The 17,245-nt window shown below is 53.9% G+C and overlaps 1 protein-coding gene across 1 annotated transcript; it reads left to right on the top strand.

Annotated features, from left to right (window-relative positions):
- The first annotated feature begins 2,078 nt into the window (after window positions 1-2,078).
- On the top strand, window positions 2,079-6,312 carry CDK9 (cyclin dependent kinase 9). The gene is made up of 7 exons (XM_025360103.1): window positions 2,079-2,482; window positions 2,944-3,025; window positions 3,763-3,853; window positions 4,192-4,358; window positions 4,459-4,630; window positions 4,789-4,937; window positions 5,384-6,312. Exons 1-7 carry the CDS (start codon window positions 2,391-2,393, stop codon window positions 5,747-5,749), a joined length of 1,119 nt encoding a protein of 372 aa, XP_025215888.1. The 5' UTR covers window positions 2,079-2,390; the 3' UTR covers window positions 5,750-6,312.
- The last annotated feature ends 10,933 nt before the right edge of the window (window positions 6,313-17,245 follow it).

Below are 17,245 nucleotides of genomic sequence, written 5' to 3'. Positions count from 1 at the left end.
ATGAACCTGACCCTACCTCTCTCCCTGCCTAAACCCCTCTCTGGTTCTACACTACTCTCAGGAGGAGAGGCTCCTTCCTCCTCAGCCTGACTTTCCAGCCCCTCCCTGGTAATGCCCTTCCCCAGAACAGGACCTCTTGTGACATCAAGGTCATCAAAGCCATTCCAGCCTCCTCCTAGGAGGCTTTGAGGCTAAGCAGTGTGGGGTCAGAGCTGGGAGCCACCCCGAGGGTTTTTTTTTGAGACGGAGTCTCACTCTGTCACCAGGCTGGAGTGCAGTGGCAAGACCTCGGCTTACTGCAACCTCCACCTCCTGGGTTCAGGCGATTCTCCTGCTTCAGCCTCCTGAGTAGCTGGGACTACAGGCACCCAACACCACGCCCGGCTAAGTTTTGTATTTTTAGTAGAGATGGGGTTTCAACATATTGGCCAGGCTGGTCTCGAACTCCTGAACTTGTGATCTGCCTGCCTCGGCCTCCCAAAGTGCTGGGATTACAGGCGTGAGCCACCGCGCCCACCCTAAGGGCAGGAAGAGAGGGTACTTCTTGCAGGAAGAGAGGGTACCCAGAGTCTAGGGGAGTGTGGAATCAGGGGAAAACCGCCCCGAACGCAGGAAGGCTTAGGGAGACAGTAGAGAGATTTGCATGGCCACAGCCTGGGAGGTGGGGTGTGAACTGGAAAGAGCTTCCAATGTCACATTCAGGTTCTTCGGGGACAGAGAGGCCAGACTGGGGGGCCAGGTCTCAGGATCCACCCGCAGAGGGCTGGAGAGGAGGGGGCAGATTGAAGCAGGGCAAAGGAGGCAGAAAAGACGGCTTTGCTGGAGGCTGTCCTTGGGCAGAGCTGGAGGGGGGATCTGGGGGCCGCTGGAGCCAGGAAGATGCAGGCGAAGGGATGGGCGCGATGGGGGAGGCAGATGGGGGGGTGAGTGGTGAGTTCCCACCTGCATAAGGACAGCAGGCCTCCCCAATGCTCTCCTCCTGGCCCAACCACGGATAGACTGAGTCAAGAGAATCCCCTTCACAGTCAGACACCCAGCTTCGGGTCCCAGCTTTGTCGCCGTGTGACCTTGGGCAAATGACCTCACCTCTGAGCCTCAATGTCCTCTTCTGCAAAATGGGTTAGTGATCCTGACTATGGGGCTGTTGATTCAGGATTCGGCGGGAACGCCCAGCACTTAAGCACACAAGAGTGCTGAGAAAATGGTAGCTGTTTTTTGCGATTATTGACCCGGGGCCTGATCAGCTCTGGCGCGACTCGGCGAAGGAGCGAGTCCTGCGGGTCCCATCCCTGCCTCCTGGAGAGCCAGGCTCCAACGATAGAAGGCCCGGGCGTTGCTTGCTCGTCGCCTCCAGTGCCGCCGCGCCCCCTGGCGGCCGTCGGTTGCCATGTCAACGGAGGGTGGCGGGGACCGGGGGAGGCGGAGGCGGGGGCCGTTTTCTCCTCCCAGGGCCGGAGGACGCTCCCTCCGCGCCTCCCGCCTTCGCCTCTTGGGGGGGCACTCCGAGCCGGGGAGGAAGGGGCTCTCCGCGGCAGCCGGCATGTGGGGGTAAACTGAGGCACGCGGCTGGGCGCCCGCAGCCAGGTGCCGAGCGCGGGGCCCCACCTCCGAAGGCGGAGGAGGGGCCGCGGGCGGTGACGCGCCGAGGGCGGCCGGCGGACAGCTAGCGAGCGGGCGGGCGGGCGGTGGCGGCGGCGGCGGCAGGTGCGGCCGCGGAGGGTGGGAGGGAGGAGGGCGGGGGCGGGCGCAGGAGGAGGGGAAGGCGAGTCCGGGCACCTCCCCCTTTATAACGCGCCCCCTCCCGGGCTCTCGGGCCGTCTCCTAGTCGGCTCTTCCCGTCTCGCCCCCTCGCCCGGCCGCCCCGGGCCCGGGCCCGGCCAGGGAGCCCCCAGGCCGCGGCTCGGGGGCTGCCCCCCCGCCCGCCGCCCCGCGCAGCCCGGCGGAGGCGGCGCCGTCGGAGGAGGAGGAGCAGGGCACTGCGGCTGGCCCCGGATCGGGCGCCAGAGCGGCAGCAGCTTCGGCAGCAGCGGCGGCCCGGGCCCATGCAGCGGGACGCGCCACCCCGAGCCCCAGCTCCGGCGCCCCGGCTCCCCGCGCCCCCGATCGGGGCCGCCGCCAGTAGTGGCGGCGGCGGAGGCGGGGGCAGCGGCGGCGGCGGAGGCGCCTCTGCAGCTCCGGCTCCCCCTGGCCTCTCGGGAACTACAAGTCCCAGGGGGCCTGGCGGCGGGCGGCGGGCGGAAGAGGCGGGGTCGGCGCCGCGAGGCCGGAAGTGGCCGTGGAGGCGGAAGTGGCGCGGCCGCGGAGGGGCCTGGAGCGCGGCGGCGGCGGGACCCGGAGCGGGAGCGGCAGCAGCAGCGGCTGGGGGCGGCGGCGGCGCGTTGGAGGCGGCCATGGCAAAGCAGTACGACTCGGTGGAGTGCCCCTTTTGTGATGAAGTTTCCAAATACGAGAAGCTCGCCAAGATCGGCCAAGGCACCTTCGGGTAAGGCTGGGCCCCTCGGGGCCGGGAGCCCTGGGCCTGCACCCCTAGGGCGGACGTCGGGATGCCCCGGGCCCCGCCCGAGTTGGTAGAGAAACCGTCTGTCCCCGGGCTTGCCCACTGGTCTTTAGGCCGCGCCGCACCCCGCCCCGGCCTGAAGGAGCCGGCTGGTGGGGAGGAGCCTGAGGCCGGTGGTGGGGGCGGGGAGGGGCTGCAGAGAGGCGCCCGTGAGGGGAACGGGATCTCTCCAAGAGACGCCCAAGTGAGGAGAAGGGACTGAGGGAAGGAAGCAGAGGCTCCGAACGAGACAGGGTGCCGGGTGGCGGGGTAGCCGCGTGCCCTGGGCACTTACCCCAGCCCCGCCCGGGAATCTTTTTGCTGCTGCCCCTCCTCCTGTAGTGGGGGAGGGGCGGGCCCTGCGGAAATCGCCTGATGGGCTCTCGGGTCTCCCTTTCCGCCTGCAGGGAGGTGTTTAAGGCCAGGCACCGCAAGACCGGCCAGAAGGTGGCTCTGAAGAAGGTGCTGATGGAAAACGAGAAGGAGGGGGTGAGTACGGATCGGGCGTGCGGGCCAGCCGTCTAACTGCCCAGGACCCCGGGTCGGTTTTCCACCCTTCTGCTTCTAGGAGTCTCAGGTTGAGATTTAATTTTTTTCGTAGTAGTTCAGAAATTTCCAGGGAATTTGGCCTCCACCCTAAAACTAAATGCTTCATTCTTAGGCAGTTATGGGTGAGACTGGGAGGGGGAGTTGATGCATGCATCGTGTGCACTTTAGTTCACGAAGTTAGGAAGCCTTTAAACACCTTTTTTTAGTGTTAAATTTTGCTTAATGTTAAAGAAAGATACATATGCATGCAAATTTTTGAAAAGTGACTAATACTCAGGTATTTAATGTGTTTAAAAGGAGCGGTCCCTCCACCCCGTCTTAGCTCAAGTACAACTTCCCATAAACCTTCCTTTTCCTGATGTGCTTTAGCGAGGACATTTTTAAATCGTTATGTTTGTTGCCAACGAAACAGCCATAGAGCTGAAGTTTGAAGTCTGAAACCGCCGAGCATTTAGTGGCTAATAGCAAAGTATTGCTGTTTCAGTTTGTTGTCTAAAATCATCTCCTTGAAGTGTGCATGCTCCTACTATATCCATTTTACAGGCAGAGTTTCTGAGACAGCTGGTTTCAGAGCCCATGATCTTGCTCTGTCTCCCAACTTGCCTCTCAATATAGACCCCAGGGCTGGGCTCTGTACTGCGCTCACTCTTGACCACTTTCCCCTCTCTCCCACCCAGTTCCCCATTACCGCCTTGCGGGAGATCAAGATCCTTCAACTTCTAAAACATGAGAATGTGGTCAACTTGATTGAGATTTGTCGAACCAAAGGTAAGTTGTTTGGATCTTATGAGGAGATGACACTTGTAGCCTAAGGTTTTGTTCGTAAAGTTGGAACTAGACCCGCCTAAACTGCCTCCTCTTAACTCAGATGGACCCATGGTGACTGCTTTCTCTGGTCCTCTTTCATCGTAGCTGGTGCTTCCCCGGGGCCTGCCCTGGCCCAGAAGAGGCACTCAGAAAATATTTGACCAGTGAAGGAAGGAACAGACAGATGCTCTGGAGGGCATGGGTGCCCATGGGTTGGAGTAGGAAGAAAGAAACTGGTTGTGGGAAAGTGTGTTGGGTGTGGCTTTCTTGACTTTTTCTTCCTTGTATTCCTGCCTCAGCTTCACCCTATAACCGCTGCAAGGGCAGTATATACCTGGTGTTCGACTTCTGCGAGCATGACCTTGCTGGGCTGTTGAGCAATGTTTTGGTCAAGTTCACGCTGTCTGAGATCAAGAGGGTGATGCAGATGCTGCTTAACGGCCTCTACTACATCCACAGGAACAAGGTGGGCGCGAGAGCTGGGAGGAGGACCCAGGCTTGGGCTGGCCTTGGCTCCCACTCCCGGGTGGGTATCGCTGAAGGAGCCACTCTTGCCCTTCTTGCAGATCCTGCATAGGGACATGAAGGCTGCTAACGTGCTTATCACTCGTGATGGGGTCCTGAAGCTGGCAGACTTTGGGCTGGCCCGGGCCTTCAGCCTGGCTAAGAACAGCCAGCCCAACCGCTATACCAACCGTGTGGTGACACTCTGGTACCGGCCCCCGGAGCTGTTGCTCGGTGAGGACTCCCGAGCGGGCCGAGGGGGGTGAGGGCCAGGCATCTACCTGGCCCCCGCCCCCCCACTGCCAGGGCTTCTTGAGCTGCCGGCCCTGGGGCATTGAGTCTCAGGAGGCCTCCGGGCTCAAGGGGCCCTCCTGGTGCGCTCTTCTTCCCAGGGGAGCGGGACTACGGCCCCCCCATTGACCTGTGGGGTGCTGGGTGCATCATGGCAGAGATGTGGACCCGCAGCCCCATCATGCAGGGCAACACGGAGCAGCACCAACTCGCCCTCATCAGTCAGCTCTGCGGCTCCATCACCCCTGAGGTACGGGGTCCCGGTCCCCCGGCAGAGGAGTGGGGAGTGGAATGGAAGGAGCGCTCCTCTCTGGAAGGGAGGCTGGTTTGGTGACAGGGCCTGCCCTTGAGAGCCACACAGGCTGTGCGCCAGTCTCGGTTCCATCAGCCATTCTGTGGCCTTGGGCAGAACAACTGAGTCAGCGCTGGGTTTCTCTTCTGTGAACCAGAAATGTGACGTATATCAGGGTTGGAGCCTATATTCCAGGTGATGTGGGTAGAAGGGCCTGGCACGTGGTATGTGCCAATCTGCGGCGGGCACTGCTTCTCTTGGGAGGGGTCGAGTTCTCTCTCCAGTAGTAGTCTGGGAGTCTCGAAGTGGAGCAGGTATTTTAGTCCTTTTAGGCCTGGACAAAGGGATAAGCCACGTACCTCCTGGCCGGACGTCATCCTCTCTCAACGCCCCCTCCCTCCCAGGTGTGGCCAAATGTGGACAACTATGAGCTGTATGAAAAGCTGGAGCTGGTCAAGGGCCAGAAGCGGAAGGTGAAGGACAGACTGAAGGCCTATGTGCGTGACCCGTACGCACTGGACCTCATCGACAAGCTGCTGGTGCTGGACCCTGCCCAGCGCATCGACAGCGACGATGCCCTCAACCATGACTTCTTCTGGTCCGACCCCATGCCCTCTGACCTCAAGGGCATGCTCTCCACCCACCTGACGTCCATGTTCGAGTACCTGGCACCACCGCGCCGAAAGGGCAGTCAGATCACCCAGCAGTCCACCAACCAGAGTCGCAATCCCGCCACCACCAACCAGACGGAGTTTGAGCGTGTCTTCTGAGGGCCGGCGCTGGCCACTAGGGCTCGTACATTTTTTTCTTCTGCTATGTGACTTGCATCGTGGAGACGGTGGGGCATTTGAGTTTATATCTCTCATGCATATTTTATGTAATCCCCACCTTGGGCTCTGGGAGCAGCCCGCTGAGTGGACTGGAGTGGAGCATTTGCTGAAAGGCCAGGAGGGTATCGGGGCTGTCCTGTCCTCGCTGGCTTTCTGGATGGTGCCCAGAGGGTTTCCATGGGGTAGGAGGAGGGGATCTCCCACCAGTGACTTTTTCTAAGAGCTCCCAGCATGGTGGAAGAGGGGACAGTTCCCTCACCCACCCACAATCCTATTCTCGGGCTGAGAACCCTGCGTGGGGACAGGGCTGGCCTCAGGAATGGGCTGTTTTTGGCCTAACCCTCAGAAGCACTGGGGCTGGCACAAACTCTTGGTTTCTTCAGCAGGAGAATTTTATCGTGTTTCTTTTGGTTCCATTGTTTGGAGACATTCCTGGGCACAGTTTGGTCCGTTAGAATTAAAAGGTTTTTTTTTTCTTTTTTTTTTTTTTTTTTTTTTCCTCCAGGAGTTGATGTGGGTTTTGTTCTGCGCACATGCCACCAACTCTTCCCCCACAGTCAGCAGGTTGGGCCTGACCATTGGGACTTGATTGTGAAGTCACTGGAGGTCTTGACTCTTTTATCTCAGTTCCTGTTCTCTTACATAATTGTGAAGGACCTTTGTCTGTTTTTCCTCTTGGGTGCTTTCCAGAACGCATCTCATGTCCCTGGTGAGGGAACTGGCGAGGACCTGCTGCGAGCTGCTGTGGCTGCAGTGGTGACCCAGCTGGGCAGATCACTGGAGTGACAATTTGATCTGTCACCTGAGAAGGATGGTCCCTCAGGCTGCTGAGTAGAGGGCCTGGGGCAGGCCGGAGAGAGAAAGTGTGCAGAGGGTGGAGGGATCACAGGGGTCTTGGAAGGTGGCAGTAGTTTGAACAGGGGTGAGGAGTATGTGGGAGGAAAATACAGGCTGAAGGTAGAATACCTGGGACCCTCTGAGGAGCGGAACATTCTGGCGGGCATGTTTTCTGTGAGCCTGAAGTTGGGAAGAGACATTCTGGAGGTCAATTTCCTACATCCTCTTATGGGCAGAGACCTTGAAGTGGGGCCAGGAAGGAAGATTGGCAAAACCTTTGACCAGAACTGTCCATTTACAGAAACTGACCCAGACCACAACACAAAAGGCCAGTGAAAGAAAAAAAATTTTTTTTTTTTTTTTTTTGAGACAGAGTCTCACTCAGTTGCCCAGGCTGAAGTGCAGTGGCGTGATCTCGGCTCACTGCAACTTCTGCCTCCCGGGTTCAAGCGATTCTCCTGCCTTAGCCTCCTGAGTAGCTGGGACTACAGGCGCCCACCACCACGCCCAGTTAATTTTTGTATTTTTAGCAGAGATAGGGTTTTGCCATCTTGGCCAGGCTGGTCTCGACTCCTGACCTCAAGTGATCCGCCCACCTCAGCCTCCCAAAGTGCTGGGATTACAGGTGTGAGCCACCACGTCCAGCCAAGGAAAAAATTCTTGATTGGTGTATTTGTTTTCCTGAGACTGCTATAACTAATTGCTACAAGCATGCTAGCTTAAAGTAACACGTTTATTCTGTTCCAAAGTTATTGGTGGCAGGGTCCGCTCCTTCGGGAGGATCTGAGGGGGAAGAGAATCCTTCCTGAGACTCCTGGTGACTGCTGGCAGTCCTTGCATCCCTTAGGCTTGTAGATGTGTCGCTCCGGTCTCTGCCTGTGTTCACATGGCATTTTTCCCTCTATGTCTTTTTTTTTTTTTTTTTTTTTTGAGGTAGAGTTTCGCTCTTGTTGCCCAGGCTGGAGTGCAATGGCATGATCTTGGCTCACTGCAACCTCCACCTCCTGGGTTCAAGCGATTTCACCTGCCTCAGCCTCCCTAGTAGGTGAGATTACAGGCGCCTGCCACCACGCCTGGCTAATTTTTGTATTTTTAGTAGAGACAGGGTTTCACCATGTTGGCCAGGCTGGTCTTGAACTCCTGACCTCAGGTGATCCACCTGCCTCAGCCTCCCCAAGTGCTGGGATTACAGGCATGAGTCACCACGCCCGGCCTATGTGTCTGTCATATGTGGACACCGGTCTGGATTTAGGGGCCACCTTGACCCAGTGTGACCTCATCTTAACCGATTACATCTGCAAAGACCCTCTTTCCAAATAAGGTCATATTCTGAGGTTTGGAGAGGACATGAATTCAGGGGACACACTTCAACCCAGTATAACTAGTAGTCAAATCCAAATCGGCCGGGCGCAGTGGCTCACGCCTATAATCCCAGCACTTTGGGAGGCCGAGGCGGGCAGGTCACGAGGTCAGGAGTTCAAGACCAGCCTGACCAAAATTGTGAAACCCCATCTCTACTAAAAATACAAAAATTAGCTGGGTGTTCACCTATAGTCCGAGCTATGTGGGAGGCTGAGGCAGGAGAATTGCTGGAACCCAGGCCAGGAGGCACAGGTTGCAGTGAGGCAAGATCGAACCACTGTACTCCAGCCTGGGTAACACAGCGAGACTCTGTCTCAAAAAAAAAAAAATTAGCTGGGCATGGTGGTGCATCCCTGTAGTCCCAGCTACTCAGGAGGCTGAGGCAGGAGAATCACTTGAACTAAGGAGGCGGAGGTTACAGTGAGCTGAGATTTGTGCCACTGCATTCCAGCCTGGCGACAGAGCGAGACTCCGTCTCAAAAAAAAAATCCAAATCAGGGCTGGGTGCAGTGACTCAGGCCTGTAAACCGCAACATCGGGAGGCTGAGGTGGATACCTGAGGACAGGAGTTTGAGACCAGCCTGGCCAATATAGCAAAACCCCATCTCTACTAAAAATAAAAAAATTAGCCGGGTCTGGTGGCGCCTGCCTGTAATCCCAGCTACTTGGGAGGCTGAGGTGGGAGAATCGCTTGAACCCAGGAGGCAGAGAGAGGTTGCAGTGAGCTGAGATGGCACCACTGCTTGCCAGCCTGGGTGACAGAGCGAGACTTATAAAAAAAAAAAAAAAAAAAAGAAAAATCCAAATTAAAGCTATTGTGAGGTGTCCTGACAGCAGTCAGTAGGAATTGAGTGGGAAAACTCACAGGGCTGGCCTAATTGTATTTTCTTTGAAGGATAAGAAGCTTCTCTAAAAGGTTCATATTCTTTGACTCAGCAATTGCACTTACAGGAATTTTTTAAGAGCAATTACACAATGATAGTCTTTATGTCATTGAACCCTCACTGCAATTTTTTTGGTCTCATTCATTCATTGAGCATACTTATTAGGTGCGTCTTCCAAGGGCCGTGCTGTTCGGGACCTAATACAGCTGGAAACGGTGGCCCACCCCCACCCCAGTGGAGCTCGCCTTCCAGTAGGTCCAAACTGGTTTGATTGAGTTCCATGGAAAACAATAAAGTGGGGTAAGGGGAAGAGTCGGGGGGAGCTGAGGGGTCAGCGTGACATGGAAGCAGAAATCGAGGCTGTATGGGGCGGGGGTGTGGGTACAAGTGCCCAGGGCTGGGAAGCCTTTGGGGAGCTTTGTACAGAGTGTGTGGTTCTTTATGTTTCGGTGTTTCCTCATAGTTGGTTAACTAATACATTTGTTATGCAATTAAGCCATCTTTTCGTTTTTAAACATTTTTAAAAACATATCTTTTAGAGATGGGATCTTGCTTTGTTGCCTAGGCTGGTCTCCAGCTCCTCAGCTCAAGGGATCCTCCCACCTTGGCCTCCCAAAGTGCTGGGATTACTGGTGTGAGCCACCGTGCCCAGCCAATTAAGCTACATTTTAAAACAACCAAGACAGGCGCCAAACCCTGGAGCTGCTGACCGGAGCTCGTCCTCACCCCCTTCCCCAGTCTACCCCAGGGAGGAACAGGGACTGGCCAGTCAGGTGAGGGTTCTCTAGCTTTGGCCTCAAGCTCTGGTGTGACATGGGTGCTGTTTCCACCTGTGGAGGGAGGTATGTGGACTAGAATAAAGGCTCCCAGAGGGCAGGGCCCTGTGGGGCTTTCACCATGTTTCTGGCACCTAGATAGCACCTGGCACGTGTGAGTCTCTGGGATACAGTGGAGCGAGTGCAGTGAATACATGGCCAAGGAGGCTGTGCAGATGGGAAAGGCCTTCACCAGCTCGTGGGGATGAACTCGGGATGTCACCCTGCAGGGGCACTGAATTCTGTGTCCTGGCCTTTTGTTTAAGAGCCTGGAGTCACGTCCTGGTGTTTTTTTTTTTTTTTTTAAAGGAAAAATGGTTTTATTCATTTGTACTTAAACCAGCTAAAGAAGTACTGATGTCATTATAATGCAGCAAATACAAGACCTTTTTCCACAAATATTAGCATAACCATCAAAATAGGGACTATAGTAAAACAGCCAAAAAGGGCTGAGAGAATCAAGTATGTTACAACTTAACCCTTCACCTCAATAGAATTATTTTATTATTATTATCATTATTATTATTATTATTTTTTTTTTTTTGAGACAGAGTTTCACTTTTATTGCCCAGGCTGGAGTGCAGTGGAACCATCTCGGCTCACTACAACCTCCGCCTCCCAGAATTCAGGCTATTCTGCCTCAGCCTTTCTGAGTAGCTGGGATTACAGGCATACGCCACCACGCCCGGCTAATTTTGTATTTTTAGTAGAGACAGGGTTTCTCCATGTTGGTCAGTCTGGTCTCAAACTTTGGACCTCAGATGATCCACCCGCCTCGGCCTCCCAACGTGTTGGGATTACAGGCGTGAGCCACCGCGCCCTGCCTATTATTACTTTTGAGATGGAGTCTCTCTCTGTCGCCCAGACTGGAGTGCAGTGGTGCAATCTTGACTCTGCAAGCTCTGCCTCCCGGGTTCACACAATTCTGCCTCAGCCTCCCGAGTAGCTGGGACTACAGGCGCCTGCCACCATGGCAGGTTATTTTGAATTTTTTTGAGACAGAGTCTCGCTCTGTCCCCCAGGCTGGAGTGCAGTGGCGCCATCTCAGCTCACTGCAAGCTCTGCCTCCCGGGTTCATGCCATTCTCCTGCCTCAGCCTCCCGAGTAGCTGGGACTACAGGCGCCCGCCACCGCGCCCGGCTAGTTTTGTGCATTGTTTTTAGTAGAGACGGGGTTTCATCGGGTTAGCCAGGATGGTCTCGATCTCCTGACCTCGTCATCCACCCGTCTCGGCCTCCCAAAGTGCTGGGATTACAGGCTTGAGCCACCGCGCCCAGCCTATTTTGTATTTTTTACAGAGACGGAGTTTCACCGTGTTAGCCAGCATGGTCTCGATTTCTTGACCTCGTGATCTGCCCACCTCAGCCTCCTGAAGTGCTGGGATTATCGGTGTGAGCTACCGCGTCTGGCTTATTTTTTTAAGACAGACTCTGGCTCTGTCGCCCGGGCAGGATCACAGTGGCTCGATCTTGGCTCACTACAACCTCCTCCTCCTGGGGTCAAGCGATTTTCTGCCTCAGCCTCCCGAATAGCTGGGATTAAGGACGCCTGCCACCACTCCTGGCTACCTGGCTTCTTTTTGCCCAAGTGATTTGGTGAAACAGAGCCTCTTCCTCCAGCAGACTTGGACTCTTAAGCGTGTCCCGTGTCCACCCTGTCCTTTGTGTACTCCTCTCCCTGGCCAGGATCTCACCCTGGCAGGGCAAGGGCAAAACGGGCCCTAACTGTAAGGTGGGTGGGCTGGGATAAGGAGGCCTGGAAGAGGCCAGATAAAGCCAGCCCCAAGGTCTGGAAGCCCTCCCAAGCATAGCCCCCTCCTCTCCCATCCGCCTGCCTGCGTGCTTACCTTTAACCTCTACCTAGTTGTTATTTAACTCGCGGTGAGGTTCTGACCAGTCCCACGCTCCACTCCAGAAACCCGCTAGGGAAGCTAAGTCCCTGGGCTGATCCTAGGATGAGGGCAGGAACCTATCAGGTAAAACCTTTCTCCCTGCGCACTGGAGAGACCAGAACCTCTTCCAGCCCAGTCCCATCAGGGGAGGGGAGGCCTTGGCATCTCCCCAAATCACGTTCTCTGGGTCAACGAGCCTCACAACTCCAGCTAAATCCTGGGTAGAGGTGGCTTGGCAGAGATGCCCACACGTGTGTGTCACTTCGTGCCCTACCCAGAAGGGGAGGAGGAGACCAAGGGATGAGAGGTGCCAGGTCCCTGGCTGCCTCCTTGCCAGTGGCTGAGAAGTTGTGGTGGGAAGGAACCATGGAGGGCCCATCCAGACAACCTTCCTCAGCTAAAACTGCCTCCTTCCAGGTAGGAGAACCCGGCGACCAGGAAGGTGGCCTTTCCTTTCTACGCCTCCGTTTCTTGGGGGTGATGCTGCCAGCCCCTCACAGGGCTCACCTCAGCACCCAGCATGCTTAAAGAGTGAGAACAAATTGAAAAAAAATTCTACGTTTTTTCCCTCTGAAAATTGGTAAGACGGCCGGGCGCGGTGTCTCATGCCTGTAATCCCAGCACTTGGGGAGGCCGAGGCGGGTGGATCATGAAGTCAGGAGTTCGAGACCAGCCTGGCTAAGATGACGAAGCCCTGCCTCCACTAAAAATACAAAAATCAGCCAGGCGCGATGGTGGGCACCTGTAGTCCCAGTTACTTGGGAGGCTGAGGCAGGAGAATCACTTGAACCTGGGAGGCAGAGGTTGCGGAGAGCCAAGATCACGCCACTGCACTCCAGCCTGTGTGACAGAGCAAGGCTCCGTCTCTGAAAAAAAAAGCTGGGCATGGTGGCGCATGTCTGTAATCCCAACTACTATGGAGGCTGAGGCAGGAGAATCTCTTGAACCCGGAATGTGGAGGTTGCAGTGAGCTGAGATCGGGTCTCTGCACTCCAGCCTGGGCAACAGAGTGAGACTCTCAAAAAAAAAAAAATCCTTACTCTCTTAAAGAGGAGACTGAGGGTCAGACAGGATCAGAGAGGGAAGTGTCTTGCCCATGGTCACACAGCAGTTCGACAGCAGAGAAGGCCAGGGTGACCAGACAGGTGGTGGTGAGGTGCAAGGACCAACATTAAAGTCAGTAATCTGGGTTTGAGTGGGCTCTGGCACGTCCCTGTGCCTGCTGTATCACCCTGGGTGAGTTGATTAACCTCTCTGAACTTTCATTTTTCCACCTGTGAAATAGGGATCATCTGTAATTCACACAATTTTCATGAGATTTCAGGTGCCAAACACAGGGATAAGTGCTTAATAAATGTTTGTTTTGAGGCAGTGTCTTACTCTGTCTCTCTGTCACCCAGGCTGTAGTGCAGTGTCGCCATCTCGGCTCACCTCCCTGGTTCAAGGGATTCTTCTGCCTCAGCCTCCCAAGTAGTGGGGCTACTGGAGTGTGTCACCACACCCAGCTAATTTTTGTAATTTTAGTAGAGATGGGATTTCACCGTTGTGGCCAGGCTGGTCTGAAACTCCTGGCCTCAAGCGATCGCACCACCGTGGCTTCCCAAAGTGCTGGGGTTACAGGCGTGAGCCACTGCTCCCAGCCTAGTGCTTACTTAATAAATGTTAACAAAAAACAACCCACCCCAAAAAGGGAAAGAGGACAAAAACAAGGCAAGGGTGTTTCAGCAGAGGCAAACATCACAAGCAAAAGCTTGCAGGTGGGAGAAGCCAAGGCCAATGGCTGAAGTCCTTGCCAGCTGGCAGGGACTCTGCCCTGTAAGTGGGGGATGAGTCCAGAGGTAGGCAGGGACCAGGCCACAGTGAACTTGTGGGTGTTACTAATCCTGAGTGTGTGACGGGGCAGGAGAGAGTGTAGTATCCCAGGCAGATCTGAGGCCCCAGCTCTCTCTGTCTCTCTCAGCCTCAGCCTGCCACTCTGCAGTGGTTACCCTCTGACCTGATCGGGGTTTGTAAATCTGTATATTCCTTTGTGAATTTCTTTGCTGCCCTCTCGCCCCCGGGTCTGGGTGCTCTCTGAGCAGTACCTTGTCTTCTGTTCTCCACAGTGACCCCAGCATCTAGCCCAGGGTCTGGCAGAGATAATTTCTTCCCAATGAGTAAGTGAATGAAGGACATCGTTTCCCTGTGGGAAGGTGGGGGTTAAGGCAGAGTTCCTCAGTCTGCTCCTACCCCAGCCCCTCCTTCCCTCCACACGCACCTGCAGATCTGCCCACATGAGTGTGCACCAGCCCACTTACTGGTTCCCCCGCCCCCTTTGTTTTCTCTTCTCTCCAACAATGGCTGTGTTTCTGTTGTTGTTCCTGGAAAGAGAGAACGCAGTGCCTTCGTGAGCACCAAAAGGCCAACGGCAGTTCCCTCTCCAGCTGTGTGATGAAGATCCCTTTGATTTTTCCCTTTACACTTTCTTCTAGTTCCTTCTATAAATATTTGTGGCTTTTCAAATAAAAAGCCACAAAGGAGGTGAGTGGGCTGTAAAAGAAACAAAACAGGTCTTTTTTTTTTTTTTTTTTTTGAGACAGAGTCTCACTCTGTTGCCCAGGCTGAAGTACAGTGGTGTGATCTGGACTCATTGCAACCTCTGCCTCCCGGGTTTAAGCGATTCTCCTGCCTCAGCCTCCCTAGTAGCTAGGATTACAGGCACACATCACCACACCTGATTAATTTTTGTATTTTTAGTAGAGATGGGGTTTCACCATGTTGGTCAGGCTGGTCTTGAACTCCTCACCTCATGATCCACCCGCTTCAGCCTCCCAAAGAGCTGGGATTGCAGATGTGAGCCACCACACCCTGCCAGCTTTTTTTTTTTTTTTTTGAGATGCAGTCCTGTCCCTCACATTGGAGTGCAGTGGCGCGATCTTGGCTCACTGCAGCCTCCACCTCCCAGGTTCAAACGATTCTTCTGCGTCAGCCTCCCAAGTAACTGGGACTGCAGGCAGGTGCCACCACACCTAGCTAACTTTTGTATTTTTAGTAGAGACAGGGTTTCACCATGTTGACTGATGTTAAACGTGAGGTGATCTACCGCCTCAGCCTCCCAAAGTACTATGATTACTTACAGGCATGAGCCACCATGCCCGGCCACAGACGGCTGTTAAACACAAAAAAGTGCTCAGTCTCCTTCACAATAAAATAAATGTAAATGATAACTACTCAGAGAATCCATTTTTCCACCTTACATCTGGCAAGGATCAAAGCTGGCTGTGTTGCTGAAGATGTGAGGAAATCCTGGCTCATGCACTGCTGAAGTGGGAGAAACTTGTACCCCTCTGGGGGACAATGTGACCATGTGTATAAAAATGTCAGCTGGGCGCAGTGGCTCACACCTGTAATCCCAGCACTTTGGGAGGCCGAGGTGGGTGGATCACCAGGTCAGGAGTTCAAGATCAGCCTGCCCAACAGGATGAAACCCTGTCTCTACTAAAAATGCAAAAATTAGCCGGGCGTGCTGATGCACACCTGTAATACCAACTACTCGAGAGGCTGAAGCAGGAGAATTGCTTGAACCTGGGAGGCGGAGGTTGCAGTGAGCCGAGATCGCACCACTGCACTTTGGCCTGGGCGACAGAGTGAGACTCCGTCTTCGGAAAAAAAAAAAAAAAAAAGTCAAGTGCAGGTCACCTTTGACCCAGCAATTGCACTTCTTGGAATTTGTCCATGAGATATGCCACACAAGGAAGAAATGATGAAGGTAAAATGTTACCCACTGTAGCTTGGGTAAACTGTTATCCATTACTTGTGATAGCACAATACTGGAAACAACCCAAATGTCCATCAGTAGGCAACAGGCTGAGTACACAGTAGTATTTCCACACCACGGAGTACTACACACAGCTTCAAAACAAATTCGCCAACGGAATGGCCCTTATGTACTGACAAAGCCCAGAATAGGGCCCTGGTTTAAAAAGGACATGGTGAAAGTACAAGGCAGGCTTGCCTTGCAGTCTGCTGCTATCTGTGAGTATAAAAGGGAAATCAATATATATTTGTATTTGCTAGTAAATATCTATCTCTGGAAAGGTGACAAGAAACTGGTAACATTGACTGCTTTGAGGAGGGAAGATTAGGGTGCTGGAATCTGGGCTCCCAGAGAGGGAGGCTTTTTACTGTCCACCGTTTTGACCCTTTAACTATTTGTAGTTTTTTGTTTGTTTTGAGACAGAGTCTTGCTCTTTCACCCAGGCTGGAATGCAGTGATGCAATCTCGGCCCACTGCAATCTCCGCTTCCCAGGTTCAAGTGATTCTTGTGCCTCAGCCTCCCAAGTAGCTGGGATTACAAGCGTGCATCACCAAGCTTGGCTAATTTTTGCATTTTTAGTAAAGACAGGGTTTCGTCATGTTGCCCGGGTTGGTCTCGAACTCCTGACCTCAAGTGATCCACCCGCCTTGGCCTCCCAAAGTGCTGGGATTGGCCGCGCCCAGCCAATCTTTGAACTATTTGAATGATATATTATCAAAAAAATATTAGAATTTTAAAAGAAAACATAAGAAAAAGTGTTTTTTTCACCAATGTGGACAAGCTTTCCACCTTACACTGGAGGAGGGAGTCCGGCTCTGGGATCTTATTCTTGGAGGAATGGCTTAGAGCACCTATGCCACTTCTTACAGATGAGTCCACTGAGGCCACCAATAGTAGATCTGGAAAAAAAACTTGCTCTACAGAGGACAGAAACTGAGGGATAATATGAGTACTACACAAAGTGCCTTTTTTTTTTTTTTTTGAGACGGAGTCTGGCTCTGTCGCCCGGGCTGGAGTGCAGTGGCCGGATCTCAGCTCACTACAAGCTCCGCCCCCCGGGTTTACGCCATTCTCCTGCCTCAGCCTCCCGAGTAGCTGGGACTACAGGCGCCCGCCGCCTTGCCCGGCTAGTTTTTTGTATTTTTTAGTAGAGACGGGGTTTCACTGTGTTCGCCAGGATGGTCTCGATCTCCTGACCTCATGATCCGCCCGTCTCGGCCTCCCAAAGTGCTGGGATTACAGGCTTGAGCCACCGCGCCCGGCCAAAGTGCCTTTTTTTTAAAAAAAATGTTTTAAGCATTTGATTTATTTATTTAAAAAGATGGGGGTCTCACTACGTCACCCAGGCTGGAGTACAGTGGTGCTATCATAGCTCACTGCAGCCTCGAACTCCTGGGCTCAAATTATCCATCTTGACTGGGCGCAGTAGCTCACGCCTGTAATCCCAGCACTTAGGGAGGGCAAGGCGGGTGATCACCTGAGGTCAGGAGTTTCAGACCAGTCTGCCCAACATGGTGAAACCCCATCTCTACTAAAAATACAAAAATTAGCTGGGGATGGTGGCAGGTGCCTGTATTCCCAGCTACTCGGGAAGCTGAGGCAGGAGAATTGCTTGAACACAGCAGGCAGATGTTGCAGTGAGCCGAGATTGCACCACTGCACTTCACCCTGGGCAACAGAGTGAGACTCTGTCTCAAAAAAAAAAAAAAAAAAAAAAAATTCCTCCTGCCTCAGCCTCCAAATAACTGGGACTAGAGATGTGCACCAGCATGCCCAGCAATTTTTGCTTTTTGTAGAGAAGGGGGTTTCGCCATGTTGCCTAGGCTGATCTAGAACTCTAGGCTTCAAAC

This window comes from Theropithecus gelada, chromosome 15, assembly GCF_003255815.1.
Source record: "Theropithecus gelada isolate Dixy chromosome 15, Tgel_1.0, whole genome shotgun sequence".
Taxonomy (NCBI): domain Eukaryota; kingdom Metazoa; phylum Chordata; class Mammalia; order Primates; family Cercopithecidae; genus Theropithecus; species Theropithecus gelada.
Note: the sequence above shows the minus strand (reverse complement) of the source record. Positions and strands in the feature narration are given on the sequence as shown.